We start from the raw sequence: 18,899 nt of genomic DNA on the forward strand, positions 1-18,899 counted from the left end.
AAAGCTACTGTGAAACCATCAGAGTGAGTCTCGGGGCAGAGGGGAAGGACAACCTGAGAAGGACCCATGGACGGAAATAAAGAATTCCTCCTGCATATCTGACACAAGTCAACCTTCTCTCCGGATCTGACTTAGAAACAGTAATGTCACCTGGTTGCTTTGATTTCTAGATGGAACACAGGTATTGAGTTGTGCTCTGTGGTTTTCCAGATTAAAATAAAATTTACATGGAACATAGCAGCTTTGTCTCCCAAGCCACGTGCTGTCCTCTCCCTCCACTGCACTTTATTCTCTCTCTCCTTGTCTGAATCCTGCAGTGGTCCCATTACATTAGCACTACGTCATTAATGCTCAGTCTAGTGAAGTTACCAACAAAATTAGCACAAAAGCCAGGCTGCAAATTCCCGTCTCCCTTGAGGGCACTGAATAAACTAATCTCAAATGAAACACCTGTATCTTCTGTGGTTACTCCTCTGGTAGCTGTAAAACCAAACTAACCATAATAAACCAAAGTTCATGGTCTGGGTAGAGGTGCCTGACTCCCTACAAGCAGGAAAAGTTCCACCTTAGGAATAGTCAGCAAAGGCAGAGCCCATCTTTCCACCCAGAAAGCACAATGTCACACACACATCCTTTCAGTCACTGTGCAGCAGGCACATGGACAGTGACTATAAGTCTACTACCAGCATGGCATTCCCAACAGGCATCAGGAGAAACAGTGAGAAACTGAGAAAGCCCAGGTTGGTCTGGGCAGCAGGAGGCAATACAACATGAAGTACCGCAGATAAACCTGCCAGTGTGCGGCACTGTTTAACACAGTTTTAAACAGAGCCGTGTTTAGCAATCTGCAGCACGGCGTCTGTCACCAGACAGGTTTCAAGTCATGGCTGGTTTTTAGTTTCCTTTTCTACTATCTGGTTTTTCTTGGTTCTGATTAGCTAAGGCTAGAGCCCTCCCAAGAATCTGATGAATACATCAATAAGGGTTTGCTGGGCGGGGGCGCACGCCTTTAATTCCAGCACTCAGGAGCAGAGGCAGACAGATCTCTGTGAGTTCAGGGCAGTCTGGTAAACAGGACAAGCTCCAGGATAGCCATGGCTACACAGAGAAACCCTGTCTCGAGAAAACAAAACAAAACAAACCTCAGTAAGTTTTCAATCAGTCCTTTTTCTGATTTCAGGCTAAAATAGTAACCTATAACGAAACAAAACCCACTAAAAAAAGCATTTGGTAAACAGCAGCAGATAACCGCTCTTTATCAAATCCTATTACCTTAGTATTCCATTGCTCTCATGTGGACTTTGCCACTGCACTCCTAAGCTAGCATCTACTCTACATTTGACAGTGTGTCCAACAACAACAAAAACTGAAATCAGGTTTCTTTACCTATTTCAAAAGCAACTCACCTAAGAGTTATGTTCACTGGGTTTCACAGTAAGCTTATTTTAGATGGCTTACCTGTCAGGAATACCTAGCCTCTTGACACTTCTATAAACAGAAAGAGTGTTTGCAACATGTCGGTAATTGAACCAGAATCGGGAGGTGCACACCTAAAGATAAAACAAAGACATGCATTTACGAGTCAGACAATGGCTTACAGGACTATTTCCCTTGGAGTCTATAGAGATGCCTGAAGAAAGCATCTCAAGCTTAAGACATCAAAGAACCTTCAATAAAATCAATGTCCCTACAGGGAGGCTTTTGTAACTGCTATTAAATAAAAAGATTGCCCAATGGCATAGAAAACAACCCAGGTTATCTTCATTTCTGTGTGTCTGTAATGGTTCATCTCTAACAGAGAAAATGCCTATCATCTCCCCACAGACTAGATGCCCTCCGGGATGTATATCTGCTTCTTAATTTGTTTCATTTGCTGTGGGAAGTGAGACAGACACAAAATACAACCTATAAAATAGCTTCAACCACACGTGAGAAGAGCTACGTTATCAGGTTAGTAAAAACAGCAAGCAAGTCAACTCAATTTTTCACTTCAAATAAAGATCACTAAAAATATCAAGGGTACTAGAAAGGGTCTGGAGAGATGGCTCAGCTCAGCTTGCAGAGGACCCAAGTTCAGTTCCCATCAAGCAGAAAAAGCTGTTCACAATCACCTGTAACTCTTGATTCAGGAGAACCAGAGCCCTCTTCTGGTCCCCACAGCAGTGCACTCAGGCATAAGCTCATATTCAAACACACACACACACACACACACACACACACACACACACACACAAACACACACACACAGAAAAAGAAAAATGTTTTTTTAAGTTACTGGGGAAATCTAACTATAGCTCAGAAGCTAGGTTTTGGAAATCTAGTTCCAAGGAGATGCACTGAAAGGTTAGGGTCAGTTATTGTATCCCCCCACCACCACCACCACACACACACACACACACACACACACACACACACACACCTGCCTTCTGCCACATGCCTGTGGTCACAGCAAAAGTGACAAATCTGAGGGCACTAGTACATAGCTGTTGTGATTTCTTTACTACTTAGAGTGAATTTTCATCCTATAATGCAGCAGGAACAGACTGAAATTTCTGACCCTACTAAAACATATATAACTCAGTCATATTTACATATATTTTAGGTATGCACTCACAACTTTTCCAATAAAGCATTGCTGAGCAAAAAATGAAAATAAAATGAGGTAGATACAAATCATTGCCAAAAGTCAACAGTTTCCCTAACTTCAGTTTCTCTAACTTGAAGTTTTTAAACTTAAAAAAAAATGTAAAAAACAATTCACAAGAAATTAGCCACAATGAGGCCAAGATTTCTACTGCACTTTATGCAGAACTAAAGGCCTTCTGTGTCAGCTCTTTACCTAGTAAACGTGAAAACTGCCCCAAGCTCAACAGCAAATTACCAGGGAATAGAAAATAGACCGGGGATATAAATAACACTAAAAGGAAAAAATAGAGAGGACAGGAAATACTAACTTCATATAAATTATTTTCTACAGCTATCACTTTAGCAAACCTAAAATCAATTATAAATCAGCATCAGTAGAGCATTAACTAGTCTACAGAGAAATCTAACTACTAATTTTTCATTTCAAGCATTAAAGCGATTCTGTGTCTTGTGTTCCTCTGAACAACAGCACCTCAAATGCAGCCTTTACTTACAAACCGCCATTTGGAAGAAAAATAAAAAGGAAAGAATATTAGTGGCTGCTGTCAAGTTTTATTTTAAAAATCAGAGAGAGAGACAGAGAGACAGAGAGAGAGAGAGAGAGAGAGAGAGAGAGAGAGAGAACCTCTGTCTCAAAGCGAGACAAGGTAGGGTGGGAGAGAACAGAGAAGAAAGGGAATGGAGGATTTTCTTTATCAAAATTTTTATTTTTAAAAGATAAATTTTATTTTCAAAAATTTAATTCACAATTCACAAAAGTTTTGAGATCCCTATCTAATATGAGCTCTATCTTTAAAGAACATACTTACCAAAACAGCCCAGTTGTTTGTGTGGCCACTTCTAAAGAACTGCTCTGCTTGTTCCTGTGGCCAGATAAAAGCAAAATGATTAACACATATGTGTATTTTAAAAAACATGCAATTTCCCAGATAAAGAGTGATAACGGTATCTAGGATTCATGGGTGTCTTTAATAGAATCTTTAGATTTGTTTATGTGTGTGTGTGCTTTGCCTGTACGTAAGTGCACTAAGTGCATGCCTAGTGTCCACAAGGGTCACAAGAAGGCACTGGATCCCCTGTGACTGATGTAATAGACGGCTGTGAACCACCAAGTAAGGACTGGGAACCAAACCTGGGTCCTCTGGGAAAGCAGCCAGTGCTCTTAACCACTGAGACGTCTCTCTAGCCCCTCGTGGACTTTAACTGCAATAGCAACATGATCAGTTTATGAAGATATTGTATTTGATCTCATGAACAAGATAATCAAACACACACTAGGATAATCAAACACTACTTTAAGATGATGGCTCAGCAGGTAAAGGTGCTTGCTCCCAAATCTGAGGACCTAGGTTTACTTCCTGACTCACATGGTAGAACTGAATCCCATATGCTATCTTCTGACCTCCACAAGCATCCCATGGCACAAACACACCCACATATATAAACAAACACAAATTTTTAATTAATGTTAATTAATGTAGTTTTTAAAAGATACTGTTTCAGAGCAAAAGCCCTAGTTTAAGACGCTAACAGAGAAAAAGCCCTAACCTAGAAACCGGAGATGAAAGGTGTAGTCTTGCTTGAGACACTACGTAAACAAAGTACCTTTAACTCAGATACTGACTCCTGGGCTGAGGGTATAAATTAATGGTAGACCATGTGCCTAACATGTAGTGGCCCCTGGATTTAATCTCTAGCATAGAGAGTAAGTAAGTAAATTGATTTAACCCCTTCCACACACTCTGAGCAAAAGCACTGCCAGTCCCACATCATGGTGTCATTTACAGGGCGGCAGAGACATGTGCCCCTTCCCTGTTAAACTAGGATGCACTACACAAGGCGAGTGAATTCCTCAAGTCACGCTTTACTCTTGTGCAAGAGATTTATCTGTTGAAAACATTAAGTTAGCATTTAAAATCACAGCCTCACAGCACCATTTTCCTCACCATGACTTATTTTCTCCACTGTGCTCCTCATCTTGGGAACCAGTAACCTACTGTATGCACTGCCATCCCCTCTTCCTGCAGGATCTAAGTTCTAAGGGACAGGGCCTTTCAGTAAGCAGATGCACAGCTACAGTCCAAATTAGGATTATAGTGGACTCTGATCAAATATTTTTGAACAAATGAATATATTATCTACATGACGCTATGCCAGTGACGAAAGCAGGAAACTGGAGCCTCATGATGAGTTCACAATACAAGAGAATTCTATGCAGAAACTGTAAGTAAATCACTAAATGGCAAAATTCTCATTAGGTTTTACTGATGATAATCCCTCTATTAAAGTAGTCTCTCTGTGCAATGAGAAGACAAGGTGGGATGGTTACACCAAGACCCTCTCATGTGCAATGAGAAGGCAGGGTGGAAACGGCTAAACCAAGAACCTCTCACCATTTATTGCACTGTTGAGTATAACAGTGTCCTGAAGATAGCTTTGATCCCAAGTACCAAGTATGAGACAGCACATCTCCTCCCTCCTTCCTCGGACAAGAGAAAAAAAGCACTCTTGAGTGATATGGGATGTGGGATGTCCTTCTGTATATGTGTTGCTTTATTGGCTGATAAATAAAGCTGCTTTGGCCTGTGGCAGGACAGAATAAAGCCAGGCTGAATATCCAAACAGAGACATATAGAGAGAGTAGGCAGAGTCAGAGAAACACCATGTAGCTGCCAAAGCAGAAAGATGCCCCAGAACCTTACCGGCACACCACAGCCTTGTGATGATACACAGAAGAATAGAAATGGGTTAATTTAAGAGTTCGTTAATAAGAAGCCTGAGCTAATAGGCCAAACAGTGTTGTAACTAATACAATTTCTGTGTGATTATTCGGGTCTGGGTAGCCAGGAGACAAACAAGCAGTCTCCATGTACACCTGAACTTCTGACGTTCTCCTCAAACTGAGTCACTTGCTGCTGATTATCTAAGATCTCTGCAATACGACCACGCTTTAATACAGACCACAACAATCCACACCAACGGTCAGGAAAACAAACATGCTAATGCTAAAGCACCCACAATCACTGCTGAGCTTTTCTTTCAAGTTTTCAATTCCTGTAGCTATTCATGAAGGAGATATTTATCATGGGACTATTTGTTTTAAACATTTTATCTGAAACAAATTTTTTCCTCATGTGTTTCTATTTTCTACTCAGGCTTTACACTGCAGATGATTACATATGTATGGATTCAAATCTTTTCTGTTAAAATGCTATTCAATATCTGTACTTACTATGAATTGAATACTTCCATTTGAACTCACAAATGTATCTCAGTATATACTCTAACTTAGTGCCACTTCATACCACTACAGTAAGTTTGAACTACATTTGCTATTTCTATATATAAAAACTACAGCATACAATATCATTTCCCAACTAATGAACACAAATTTAATGACACATTGTTCTGTTTGTTTCTCTGTTTCTGTGATTAAAACCCAGACCAAAAGCAACTTGGGGAGGAGAGGGTTTGTCTTATACATCATAGCCATTCATGAAGGGAAGTCAGGACAGGAACTCAAGGCAGAAAACTGGAGGCAGGAATTGAAGAAGAGGCCAAGTGGGAACACTGCTTACTGGCTTGCCCCCTTAGCTTGCTCACCTTGTTTGTTTTCTCTTTAATACAACCCAGGACCACGTGGAACTGCACACAAGAGCTTGGCTTCCCACATCAGTCATTCCTCCAGAAAATGCTCCCACAGACTTGCCCACAGGTCAATCTTACAGAAGAGTTTCCTCACCTGAGGTTCTCTCTTTCCACATGACTCTAGCTTGTCTCAAATTGACAAAACCAGTCAGCACACGCATCGGATAATGACGGGTGTGCACAACACTAAACTCCCCAGCCAACACGCACATTGAATAATGATGGGCATGCACAACATTGCACGCACCAGCCAGCACACACATTGGATAAAGATAGGTGTGCACAAGGATGAATTCCCAGCCAGCACACGCATTGGATTATGATGGACGTGCACAACATTGCACTCACCAGTTAGCACACGCATTGGATAATGATGGGTGTGCACAAGGATGAGCTTACCAGACAGCACATGCATTGGATTATGATAGGTGTGCACAACAATGAATTCCCCAGCCAGCACACGCATTGGATTATGATAGGTGTGCACAAGGATGAGCCTATCAGCCAGCACACACATTGGATAATGATGGGCGTGCACAACATTGCACTCACCAGCCAGCACACGCATTGGATAATGATGGATGTGCACAATGAACATACCAGCTAGCACACGCATTGGATTATGATGGGTGTGCACAACAATGAACTCACCAGCCAGTACACACATTGGATAATGATGCACACACATTGGATAATGATGGGTGTGCACAACGATGACCGTACCAGCCAACACACACATTGGATTATGACAGGTGTGCACGATGCTGAACTCACCAGCCAGCACACACATTGGATCATGATGGGCATGCACAACGCTGAACTCACCAGCCAACACACACACTGGATAATGATGGGTGTGCACAATGCTGAACACAGTGAACTGCTCCGAACAGCACTTATCACTAGAACAGTCACCAAGTCCAAATTCAAACCTGGGCTCTTCACTCACTGGCTAAAAATCATCTAGAGAAGCTGCTTACCGTCTTCATGCCTTTATTCCCCACTGAATGTCGGGACAATGACTGCAGCAAAGTGACTGCCTAACAAATGGCAATTTCAGGTGTCTGACTAGCAGGAAACTTTCAGAGACAAACGGTTCCACTCAGGTGAGAGAATAGATCCACCACAACCACCACCACGACAATCCCCCCAAAAACTTAACAACTGCCTAGACACCAAGGAAAGCAAAAAGCAGTGTGCTATTGTGCACACACACTAGACAGGGATTTGAAAGCCTGAGCTAAAATCCAGCTGCATATAACAGGGACACAGGTCACAGTTCGCACTTTAGACTTGAATTTCTCCAAAAGAAAAATGAGACTATACGTAAATAATCTTTAGTGTACTTTCCAGGCTCAAAATTGTTACTCTATTAAAACTTTACCAAAAAACCTGAGGGAGGTAACACAGTTAATCACTCAACATTTAGTTAATGGAGTACCTACTATGTGCCAAGAACCATGTACTATACGGCAAAATCACAGAAAAGTATGCTGTTTTCTCTCGAGAACGTCAGAGTTTAATACAGATGGACATGTAAACGCATCACACTTCTGTGTAACATCTATTAATTCACTATATTCATCGGACATCTACCGTGGTGTGTAAACTAGTATGTCACAGTGCTTGCCACCAAAGACACACTTTAGCAAAGAGCCCACCACACAATCTACGAAACCATCAAATGTGGATTTTTAATTGTAACAGGAGGATAAGACTTTGTCGGGGAACGTTTGCCTACCTAAGCGACATTTTGGGTGAATACCCAAAGGATGAAAAAAAAAAAAAAAAGATAAAAGACAATTCCAGACAAAGAAAATTTGAGCCAATGGCAGAAGGGGTCCCCAGTGGTTTGAGAAACTGGCAGTTTAATATATCTTGACATTTAAAAAGGAGCGTAAGAGACTTCAGGAAGGGGGCCCTGTGGGTCCGTGACCATGTTAAGGTACTTCTGAGAAGCACGATCGGCTTAGCATTTTCAAAGTTACTCCTTCCACGGCTTAGAGAACGAACTGAGGACCGGAATCACTCCGGGCACGGTTAGGAAACGACAGCAATCTAGGTGAGACAGTAAACTTTGGCGTGGCAATGTGTAATGTCTGCCAACTCCCCGGGTTCCGGGGCCAGCAGGACAAGCAGGTCGGAAAAGCACGTCAGAAATCCAGATCACTTCGTTTGGAGGATCACTGGTGAAAACACCAGAAAGGAATCAGACGCCCCATGGGCTCAGAAGAAGGAGGGCGGGGCCGAGGGACAACAGCACGACCACGACAGTCCCCAGGAAGCTCGCCCTGCCTGTCAGCAGGGGCAGGGGGCTAGGCCCGCGCATCAGGACGCCTTAAAAGACCGGAGCAGATCAGGTCGCCGTCCCAGCCCTTCTGACCCGGGGCCGCCGGGTCGGAAGATGCTGCAGCGGGCGGCTTCCCTCCCGTGCACCCCACGTCTCAGGCGCTCGCAGCCACGACACACGGGCTCGCCTCCACAGTCCGATGCCTACCTCGATGTGGCCAGCGGCGGAGCTGCGGGGAGACAAGAGCGCAAAGGCTACCAGGGCAGCCACGGGCAGGGTGAGGGAGCAGGGGGCCGCCATGTTTGCCGGCTTCTCGCGCCCCGTACGGCGGAGGGGCGGGGCAAGTGCCGTAAAGCAGCGCGCTGTCGTGCGTGCGTGTGTGTGCCTATGTATATTTGTGTATGGTGCATATGTGTGTAGTGTGTTTGTGTGTGTGTAGTGTGCGTGTGTGTGCCTGTGTATCTGTGTGTTGCATGCGTGTGTAGTGTGTGTCTGTGTCTCTGTGTGTGGTGCATGTGTGTGTCTGTGTGTGTGTTGCAAGTGTGTGTAGTGTGTGTCTGTGTGTGTGTTGCAAGTGTGTGTAGTGTGTGTCTGTGTCTCCATGTCTGTGTGTTGCATGTGTGTGTAGTGTGTCTGTGTCTCCGTGTGTGTGTGTGTGTGTGTGTGTGTGTGTGTGTGTGGTGGTTTTTGTATATTTTATTTTTTTGTTTTGCTTTTGTTTGGTTTTGTTTTGTTTTTGCGAGGAAGTACACACCTTCCTCCCCTCTGTGGGACAACCTACCCGAAGAGTATTTACTTAGCTATGCTTCTAGGTTTGTTTTTGTAAAATAGACACGCTATTTGAGGAGAAATGCTTTTAAAAGTTAGGAGGTTGGGATCTGTGAACCCACAAATTTTGCTGTGTCCCATTTGTATGGTGTTGTCAATGCTTCGAATTTACGAAACAATATAGTATTTCTGGTCATTCTGTTCGCTGTAAAAATACATGTCTTAAGGTTAGTACTGTGCTATTTTGATTATTCTTGCTTTGAATATTGTTTTTGGTTTTTTGAGACAGGGTCTCATTATGTAGCCCTGCCTGACCTAAAACTAGCTATATAGACCCAGACTAGCTTTGAACTTGTGTCTCTCTCTTCCGGCTCCACTGTGTGCACACACGCATGCACATACATACGGATGGATGGATGGATGGATGCTAGTTGGTCTTAGTAATAAAAACCCAGAGTCAGATATAGGGATTAATACTGAAGATCAGAGAAGCAGAGTGCCAGACTGTTACAAAGGAGGCTGCATGGTGAAGTAGGTGCCACCTGTCCTCAGGGCTTTGAGGGTCCAGGGATGGGTTTTGATGTGTATCCTATGAGCCTGGAAGCCTTCATATCTGTTCCAATAAGGAGAATGGACGCAAATAGAGCATTTGACATACGGTTGCAACAGTCCAGACAATTGCATCTTAGAACAGAATGTTAAACATAGAGGTAATGAAAAATGGTGAGAATCAAGAGGGGCTTTAAAGTACATTGCAACCAAAAGAACAAAAGGATGGGTTACATTTTGGAACAAGAGAAGGGCCAATTCTAGGAGGACACACATGTATACATCCATTTGTAATTGTAACAGTGTATTGTGGGGATGCCTGGCAAGAGGTACATGTGCACATGTATGTACATGTATATAGAGACTAGACAAAAACCTTAGGTGTCATTCCTGGGAGCCACCTTGTTTTTGTGAGACAGGGTTGTGGTAGGAGACTGCTCTGCTCGCTCCCAGCAGCTCAGGCCCAAAATAATCACACAGAAACTATATTATTTAAATCACTGGCCAATAGCTTGAGCATATTTCTGACTTACTCTTATATCTTAAATTAACCCATTTCCATTATTTTATATTTTACCATGAGGTTCGTGGCCTACAGGCAAGGTTCCAGCTGTCAGCTTGTATCTTTCCCCTCAGGCAACTACATGGTGTCTTTCTGATTCAGCCTTCTTTCTCCCAGTATTCAGTTTAGTTTTCCCCACCTAGCTCTACTTTGCCCTATCACAGGCCAAACCAGCTCCTTTATTCATTAACCAATAAAAGAAACACATATACAGAAGGACTTCCCACACCACAGGGTCTCTCAATGGCTTGGAGCTCAACAATTTAGCTAGGCTGACTGGCCAGTGAGCCACATTAATTGGCCTGCCTCTGCCTCCCCAGCATTTGGGACTGCAAGCATACCAGCACACCTGGATTTTTATGTAGGTTCTTAGGACTAAACGGGTAAAGAGAACACTGAATATCTTTTCGATATCTGGCCTGTCCAAATAGACAAACCATACTATCGTTCTTTCAAACACAGACCACGGGAAGAACGGTGGCCAAAGTCTGGGTTAAATATGACCCAAAGCACTTTGGAAGACAAATGCACCTACACCCATAAAAAATACTTTTGTGACTCCTAAATAAACATTACAAAGTAGCGTGTGTGGAAGGGTAGAGTTTAATCAGGACCAGTCACAGTCTCTGAGATTTTCCAATGTGCTTTTTACCATGTAGTCCAGTTGCCTCAGACAAATCTCTCTGCTGTAACAATCAGGATCCTAAGAATTTAACTAAAGGTTATCATATCTAACAGCCAAAATATTTCTTCGATCAGGATTAAGTTCAAGAAAAGAAAACTGTATGTATACAATAAAATGCAAACAGACAGAATCAAAGCAGGCTTGGGCCCCGGCGTGTCTGCTCCGTATCACAGTCTGACTTTGATACTGCATCACCTGGGTTCCATTGGTCGTGGCCTGAAGTGCTTTTTCCCATCTTTTCAATCAACTGCTAAATGGTGGTTTGTGATTCTGCCATGGCCACTTCCACCTACGTCCTTGTCATTTGCTGCAGACTGAGCTGTAATGCAAAAGGAGAGCAGCCGCCCTTCCAAGTCCCCCACTCTGTAGCCTTGTGTTGCTACTGAAATGCCATAGTGACCTGGACACAAAGTCATGGCAAACTCTTTAGCAACTGGAAAATTGTTCGAGTCCTCACATGTCAATCAGGAAGCCACTGCTTCTCTCGACACAGGGGTGATTGATGGAAAATTCAGGTCTCTATGACTTGAGGATTCCTTAAAAGTGCAATTTATTTTTCTTAATTGGTTTTTATGCAGTTGTACATATTTTATTTATTAAACGTCCTTTGCAAGTCTCAGAAATCTTGGGAACATTTAATAGTTCCTTTAATTCCACCACTGATGTGGGATTCCCTTTGTATGCTGTGAACATGTTTAAGTACCATTGGTTAAGAAAGAATCTTCTTTGGGTGTATGACAGGGCAGAATAAAGCCAGGTGGGAAATCTGAACAAAGATATAGAGAGAAGGTAGATGGAGTCAAAGAGATACCATTGTAGCTGCCAAAGGAGGCAGATGCCGTGGAGCTGCCCAAGAAACAAGAGGTAACAAACCATGAACCTTGCGATAAAAAAAATAATAATAATGGAAATGGGTTAATTTAAGATGTAAGAGTTAGCTAGGAATATGCCCAAATCATTGGCCAAGCAGTGTTGTAATTCTTATAGTTTCTGTGTGAATACTTGGGTCTGAGCAGCCTGGAAAGAAATGAGTAGTTCCCACCTACACACCACGTCCTGTGAACTATAAAACATCCTGAACGACTCTACTGCAGTAGTTTAAATGAGAAATGCCCTCACAGGCTCAGGTGTTCGAACACTTCATCTCCAGTTGGTGTGCTGTTTGGGGAGGATACGGAATCTTCTGGAGGTGCAGCCTTGCTGGAGGAAGCGTGTCCCTTAGTGTGGAAGGCTCAGGGAGTTTGCCCTCTCTGCTTTTGTTTGTGGTTCTCTCTGCCTATTGCCATACTTTCCCTGGCACTGCAGACTCTCCCTCTGGGACCACGAACCATCTTCTTCTAGAACTTGCCTTGGTCGTAGTGTTTCTACAACAGTAGTGAAAAGTAGCAAAACACCCTCATAGGAGGATATGGAGAAGAGACAGAGGAATGAGCATCCTTTGTAGAAAATAGCTGTAAGGATATCATAGCAAGCAGAACAACGGCTCCCTAAAGATATGTATACACCCATCCTGTAACCTGAGAACATATTGCTTCACATGAGCAAAGAGACTTTAAGATGTGATTAAATTTAGCATATTGAGAAGGGCAAGATACTATTGAATCGTTGAGAGAATGCAGGTCATAGGGGTCCCTAAAGATGAAGCAATGGGCCTAAACAAGACATACAAAGACTGAAGCAGAGGTCAGAGTGACAGGCTGGGAGCCAAGGACTGTGACAAGATTCTGGAAGAAGGAAATGGATTTTCCCAAAGTATCCAGAAGCAACACAGTTCTGCCAATAGAATTTGGACTTCTACCTGCAGAACTAAAGAGCAGTATGTCTATTTGAGGCCTCCTGGTTCGTGGTCATTTATTTAGGAAGCAATAGTAAACACATCTAGTACTTATACCTTGAGTACTTGGTGATTTTTTTCATGGCATGATAAGTGTTAACATGTGTAGCTATTTTTCTTGGTTTTCCTAGAGACGACAGTAACTATAAAAACTATGAATGTGGTTGATGGGGTGGGGGAGAAATGAACGAGGCTGATGAGATGACTTTATGGGTAAAGGTGCTTGGCAAGCAAACTTGATGACCCAACTTAGGTCCACGGAACCCACGGTAAAAGGAAAGAACTGACTCCTGAAAACTGTCATCTACCTTCTATGTCCTGGCAGGTATGCCCCAGAACACACACACAAATGTACACACGTATGCATGCACACACCCCACCACTATCACCACCACCATCAACAATAACGAATACTATTAATAAATGAAATTTTAAAAATTAACCACTGCTGCTGTATGTTGATTGTGGAGGTGGTGCCTCTTCTATCCTCACCAATACAATCCCAAAGAAGTTGCACACTCTTTCACACCCAACACATCCTACGTGTGTTTCTACTGTAGCGCCTATCATATGAAGACTAAAGGCTTTGAAGCCAAGAGCATCAAACAGCTCATCTCATTCACCTTGTAACACCCAGGAAAATGTTGATTGCAAACATGTGTTGGATAATTCAATAGTGAAGGTGTTTCAAGGAGATAAAATACTTACAACAAGGGAGGCTGAGGGGGAGTGTTGGAATCTTTCCTCTTTAGCATCCAGTGAGAGCTGTTTCATTCATCAAAGTTGAGGAAAATTTCATTACTGATACATGTTATACCTATTTTGAAATAATTCTTGTCCTTTGTCTTTTGTTCATTTCTGTGGGCCTTCATTTTGAACCTATAAAAACAGAACTTCAACCAGTATAGGCACTGGCTCTTATTCTCTCCAAGGTCAACAGCAAGACAGTGTCACAAGCTTTTGGTGGATTGACTACCAAAGGCCACAAATCTGTTCTCTAATGTAAGCCCCAGGCGAGAAGACTCTTTAATCATTGTGATTTTTTACAGGTTTTGTTCTGCAGTCTAAATTTATTTTCTTAGCTATTTCATTCAGTTGATCTATTAGAATGTGAGAGGGAAATGTCTCATCACTGAACTAGATTTGCACAAATCAAGCCAAGAGTGGACATTTCTGGTGCTGTGCAGCTGTGGGCTTCAGCTACAAACTGAAGAGTGATATAAGTTATTTCCCTTTTAAAAGTTCAAAATGCCATTTTCTGATGAAAATGGTATAGTCTCTTCATAGACATTTGATTTCCTGTCTTTGCCCCCACAAGATGCCATTCATCCTCCAGCTCTGAGCTGAGGCTCATAAGGAAGCATTGACCTAGGTTAGACTGCCCTGGCACATGGTGATGTCACCCTGTTCCTGCCCTCTATTCAATTTATCATTACATAATCAATTAATTTCCATGCAATTGTCTGTTTAATAGCTGCCTTCTCTGCAATACCTAGAAGTTCCGCGAGGGCAGGGAGCTCCTCTATTTCTTCCCGTGTGCTTGGTTTCTAAGACAGTCTCTGCCCGGAGTAATGACTAATAAATAGCACGAATGAATGAGAAGAGAATGCCTTCACTTTTGTGAGCAAGTAGAAAATAACACCTTTTCAAAGTTGATTTCTTAGTTTTAAAACATTACCCTATACACAATTTTCTATTTTTCTCACTTAATAATGCTTAGATTATTTCAACTGCTCTATTTTAAAAGACTTTTATTTATTTATTATGAATTTATGTGTTATTTATGTATGCACTTATGTATGTACTTATGTATTATTGGTGCGGGAGAATTGTCTGTATTCTGTCAATCATGTTTTAAATAAACGCTGATTGGCCAGGCAGGAGGTGTAGGCAGGAAAACCAGACAGGAAATGGAAATGATGCAAGGAGAGCAGTAGAATTCTGGGGAGGAGGAAGTTGATTCCTCCCATTCCTGCCCAGATCACCGAAGCAGCAGGATGTGAGCTGCCCCACTGAAAAAGGTACAGAGCCACATGGCTAACATAGATCAGAAAAATGGGTTAATCAAGATGTGAGAGTTAGCCAGTAAGAAGCCTGACCTAAAGGGCCAATCAGCATTATAACTTACGGAGTCCTTTGTGTGATTTTTCTCTGTGACTAAACAGCTGGGGGAACTGGGCAGGACAGAGGAACCCAAACAAGCAGGCCCGGCCTCTTCATGTTACATATTATGCGTGTATTTATGTGGATGGGTGCCATATCCTATATGTAGCGGTTGGATAACTTACAGGAGTTGGTTCTCTCTTTCCACTATGTAGGTTCTGGGGATTGAATTTAAGTTGACAGACTTGATGGTATCTTTGACCACTGGACCATCACATCAGCACTTCACTTTAGTTAAGAAGCTTACTGGTTATCTTAATCACTGCTCTATTGCTCTGAAGAGACACCATGACCAATGCAACTCTTAGGAAAGAAAACATTTTAATTGAGGGTTTGTTTACACTTTCAGAGGCTGAGTCCATGATCATCATAGCAGGGACCAAGACAGCGCACATGGTGCTGGAACAGTAGCTAAGAGTTCCATTCTGGTCTGGAGAGAGAGAGAGAGAGAGAGAGAGAGAGAGAGAGAGAGAGAGAGAGAGAGAGACTGGGCACACCCCGAGTGACAAACTTCCTTCAACAAGTCCTTTCAAACAGTGCCACTCCCTGTGACTAAGCACTCAAATATTACGAGCCTATGGGGGCCATTTTTATTCAAAGCACCACATTGGTTAGGAACTTGTCTAGCAAGCACAAAGAATGGGTTAGAATCATAACACTTCTAAAAAGAAAAACCAAATGAATGGTTACTGGAGAAATGACTCAGTTGTTAAGAGCACTGGCTGCTCTTCGAGAGAACCCAGGCTTGATTCCCAGGACCCACACAATGGCTGGAAACCATCAGTAACACCAGTCCCAGGGAATCCAATTCCCTGTTCTGGTTCTTATATGCAAGGCATGCATGCGGTGTAGAGAAATGACATAGGGCTTCAGTCATCTTTGCAACGTGATGATTAAAACACATTACAGAAGCAACTGAAGGCAGGAAAGGTGTATTTTGGCTCATCGTCTCAGAGGGTTTTCATCCATCATGTGGAACAAACACGGTAGAGCAGTCCCATGTGGCCAAAGCATGAAGCCTCAACTCTCTACACAGCAGGGACATGGAAGCAGGGACAGCAGGCTGGAGTCGGGGGTCGGTACAGCCTTCTAAGACCTGTCCCCTACTAACCTACTTCTCCTAGATGGACTCAACCTCCTAAAGGTCCCACAGTCTCCCCAAGCTGGGAAACAAGTTTCAGAATGCAGGTCTACCTCCAGGGGGATTCAGATTCCAGCCATAACTGACAGCAAGTGACCACCATGTGGAAGGATCCTTCATGTCATCTGCCATTACAGAAGCTGAGGAAATCTGACATGGGATGTCCTTCTACAGAAATCCTGTCCGTGCTTGTTAGAATGTCCGTTGTCTTACACACTCATTACTGCATGAAGGAAGTCAAACTGAGAAAGCTGCAGACTGTGTGATGCCCATGTTATGAAGTTCTAGAAAAAGCAAAACTCTGGGGACAGTTAGAAGGTCAGTAGCAAGGAGGAATGAAGAGCAAGGCACAGAGAACTTTTAGGCCGTGACAAGATTTGGGACAATACAACACAGATGAGGATGGTTTAGTACACATTTGTCAAAACCCACATAATGCAAACAAAGCCAAGAACAGCCCTGTTACAGACAGCCAAGCCGGAGAGGCAGAATCACCCGGGCCTCTGAAACTGAAGCCCCAGATACCGTACAGGGAGCCATGAGACTTTGTGTTTGTTCCAAGCTTTGGTCTTACTTTGGCCCAGGCTTTCATCGCTGTGCCACCACTGTTTCTTTTTAGAATGGAAAGGTATATTCTGTGTCTTTGCATGTTGAAAATCTATAATTGATTTCATTTTGCTTTTTAATTTCACAGAAAGTCACAGTTAAGAGATTGCCTTGAGTCTGGGCATGGTGGTGCACGCCTTTGATCCCAGCACTTGGAAGGCAGAGAGAGGCAGGCAGAGGTCTGTGAGCTCAAGGCCAACCCTGTGTACATAGCTAGTTCTAGGACAGACCAAGTCTACACAAAGAAACCCTGTCAAGGCGCAGAGAGAGAGAGAGAGAGAGAGAGAGAGAGAGAGAGAGAGGCATTCTACACCAGGATATGGCCAAGAGAGTATTGAGACTGAGGAGATGAATTTAGTGGATTAATGAGAAATGTCTCCCACAGACTGCTGTATTCCGGTTGGGGGCACTGTTTGTGGGGGTTATGGAGCCCATATGATGTAAAGCTTTGCTGTTGGAAGTGCATCACTAGAGTAAGGCTTTGAGGCTTTGTAACCTCACCCTTCTTCCTCTTCTCTTTTTCTGCTTCTTGTGTATGGATGAAAAATATAACCAGCCAGCTTCCTGCTCCTCCCAGCATGTCACGCCCTCCTGGCCATTTTAGACTGCCATCCTCTGGAACGGCAAGCCAAAACCAATTCCTTTCCCTTGTGTTGCTTTTGAACATGGTAATTTTTTAAATTACAGAAAAAGAAAGTAATGAATACAGAACTTTAACATGAAGCATGAGATCATGATTTGTTTTGGAATGTCTGTGAATTAGAACAAACACAGCACCATGCTGGGCATGAAGATGGAAAAGAAATTCTGCTTTAGTTCCTGACTAATATTTATGACCACACTGATGAACAGATAGTTGCAAAGAAGCAAAACAGTTACACAGAGGCGAGAGTTGACAGGAAGAGGAATCCCAAGTGTATAATCTGGGCCTAGACCTCTACGGAAGAGTCATCAGCTGCTCTAGCCTAAAAAATTTGCCATGAATTACTCTGATTAATTAATTAATACCCCAAATGTCACCATTTCCCTGCAGAGTTACCCTGAGCATTTTTCTTGAACGTGTATGGATTAGGGGAATTGGAGAGATTTAGGTGAAGCATTGGAAGCTTTAAGGACCTTAATGTGATGGGTTCTGTGACGCGCCTTCCAGAAGAGTTTTACAACATTGCCACCATTTTCTCTTCTTTCCCATCTTAGCTAACAGCAGCTTCCTCCGCTGTGCCAAATACACACTTTGGCATAGTTTTTCATTTCAGGTCTTAACCTTCCGACAAGAGCGTTTACCTTTTCACTGTCTAAATAGCATACTTCAGACACACACGCCTTCCAACGCCAACAGTTATCAACCATGGTCAGGATGCTTTCCTTGATTTTCAGTTTGCTGAATGTATTAAGTTGAACCCAAGAGCTGTACTTTGTCATCATCCTGTGGGTCACCATCAATTTCTAACTATCAGTAGTTAATGTTGAATATAGATCTGCCAGAGACACGTAGGTCTCCAGTCATTTATAGGGTGGCCCGCAACGCCTGTGGTCAAGACAGCGTGCGTTTTGTTTCCAGCATGGTCGTTACTACCTGAGAAGCCGTGGGCAAGTTACACAGTCCTTCTGTGCTCTGGTTTTCCTGAATAGAAAACGAAGATAACAGAAATGCTGTTCCACGAAATTGTGGGTTTAAAGGAAATCCTGTTGCTATGCATGATGAAGTCCAAGTTCTGATACACAAAGGCTCAATTAACGCTAACACTGTCTTTGTTTCATCCTATCCCCCATCCTTAGGAAGTTCCTAGCTTGATCGCTGTCACGAAGAACTCCATATTGGAGGCTGATGGGCACAAAAATCACTATAGCGGTCCAGCAAATAACGGCTCTACAAAATTCACTTCACTGTCCTGAATTTCATTTAGTGCACAAAAGATCTGTTTTCATTGTTCTTACTTTCCCAACAACTTCAAGAAAATCTAAAATTCAAATTAATGTTGTAATGTTTCGATCCACAGAAATAGT

The 18,899-nt window shown here is 42.8% G+C and overlaps 1 protein-coding gene across 1 annotated transcript in view; it reads right to left on the bottom strand.

Annotated features, from left to right (window-relative positions):
- The window catches only part of Pigk (phosphatidylinositol glycan anchor biosynthesis class K), a 68,651-nt gene extending 59,733 nt beyond the window's left edge, over positions 1-8,918 (bottom strand). Inside the window, exons 1-3 of the mRNA XM_048453546.3 lie at positions 8,792-8,918; positions 3,456-3,509; positions 1,459-1,550 (exon numbers count right to left, since the gene is read on the bottom strand). Of these exons, the coding sequence (XP_048309503.2) occupies positions 1,459-1,550; positions 3,456-3,509; positions 8,792-8,884 (239 nt within the window). The 5' untranslated portion in view covers positions 8,885-8,918. The remainder of the gene's footprint in view (positions 1-1,458; positions 1,551-3,455; positions 3,510-8,791) is intronic.
- Between the last annotated feature and the right edge of the window lie 9,981 nt (positions 8,919-18,899).

This window comes from Myodes glareolus, chromosome 17, assembly GCF_982192425.1.
Source record: "Myodes glareolus chromosome 17, mMyoGla1.1, whole genome shotgun sequence".
In the NCBI taxonomy this organism is placed as follows: Eukaryota; Metazoa; Chordata; class Mammalia; order Rodentia; family Cricetidae; genus Myodes; species Myodes glareolus.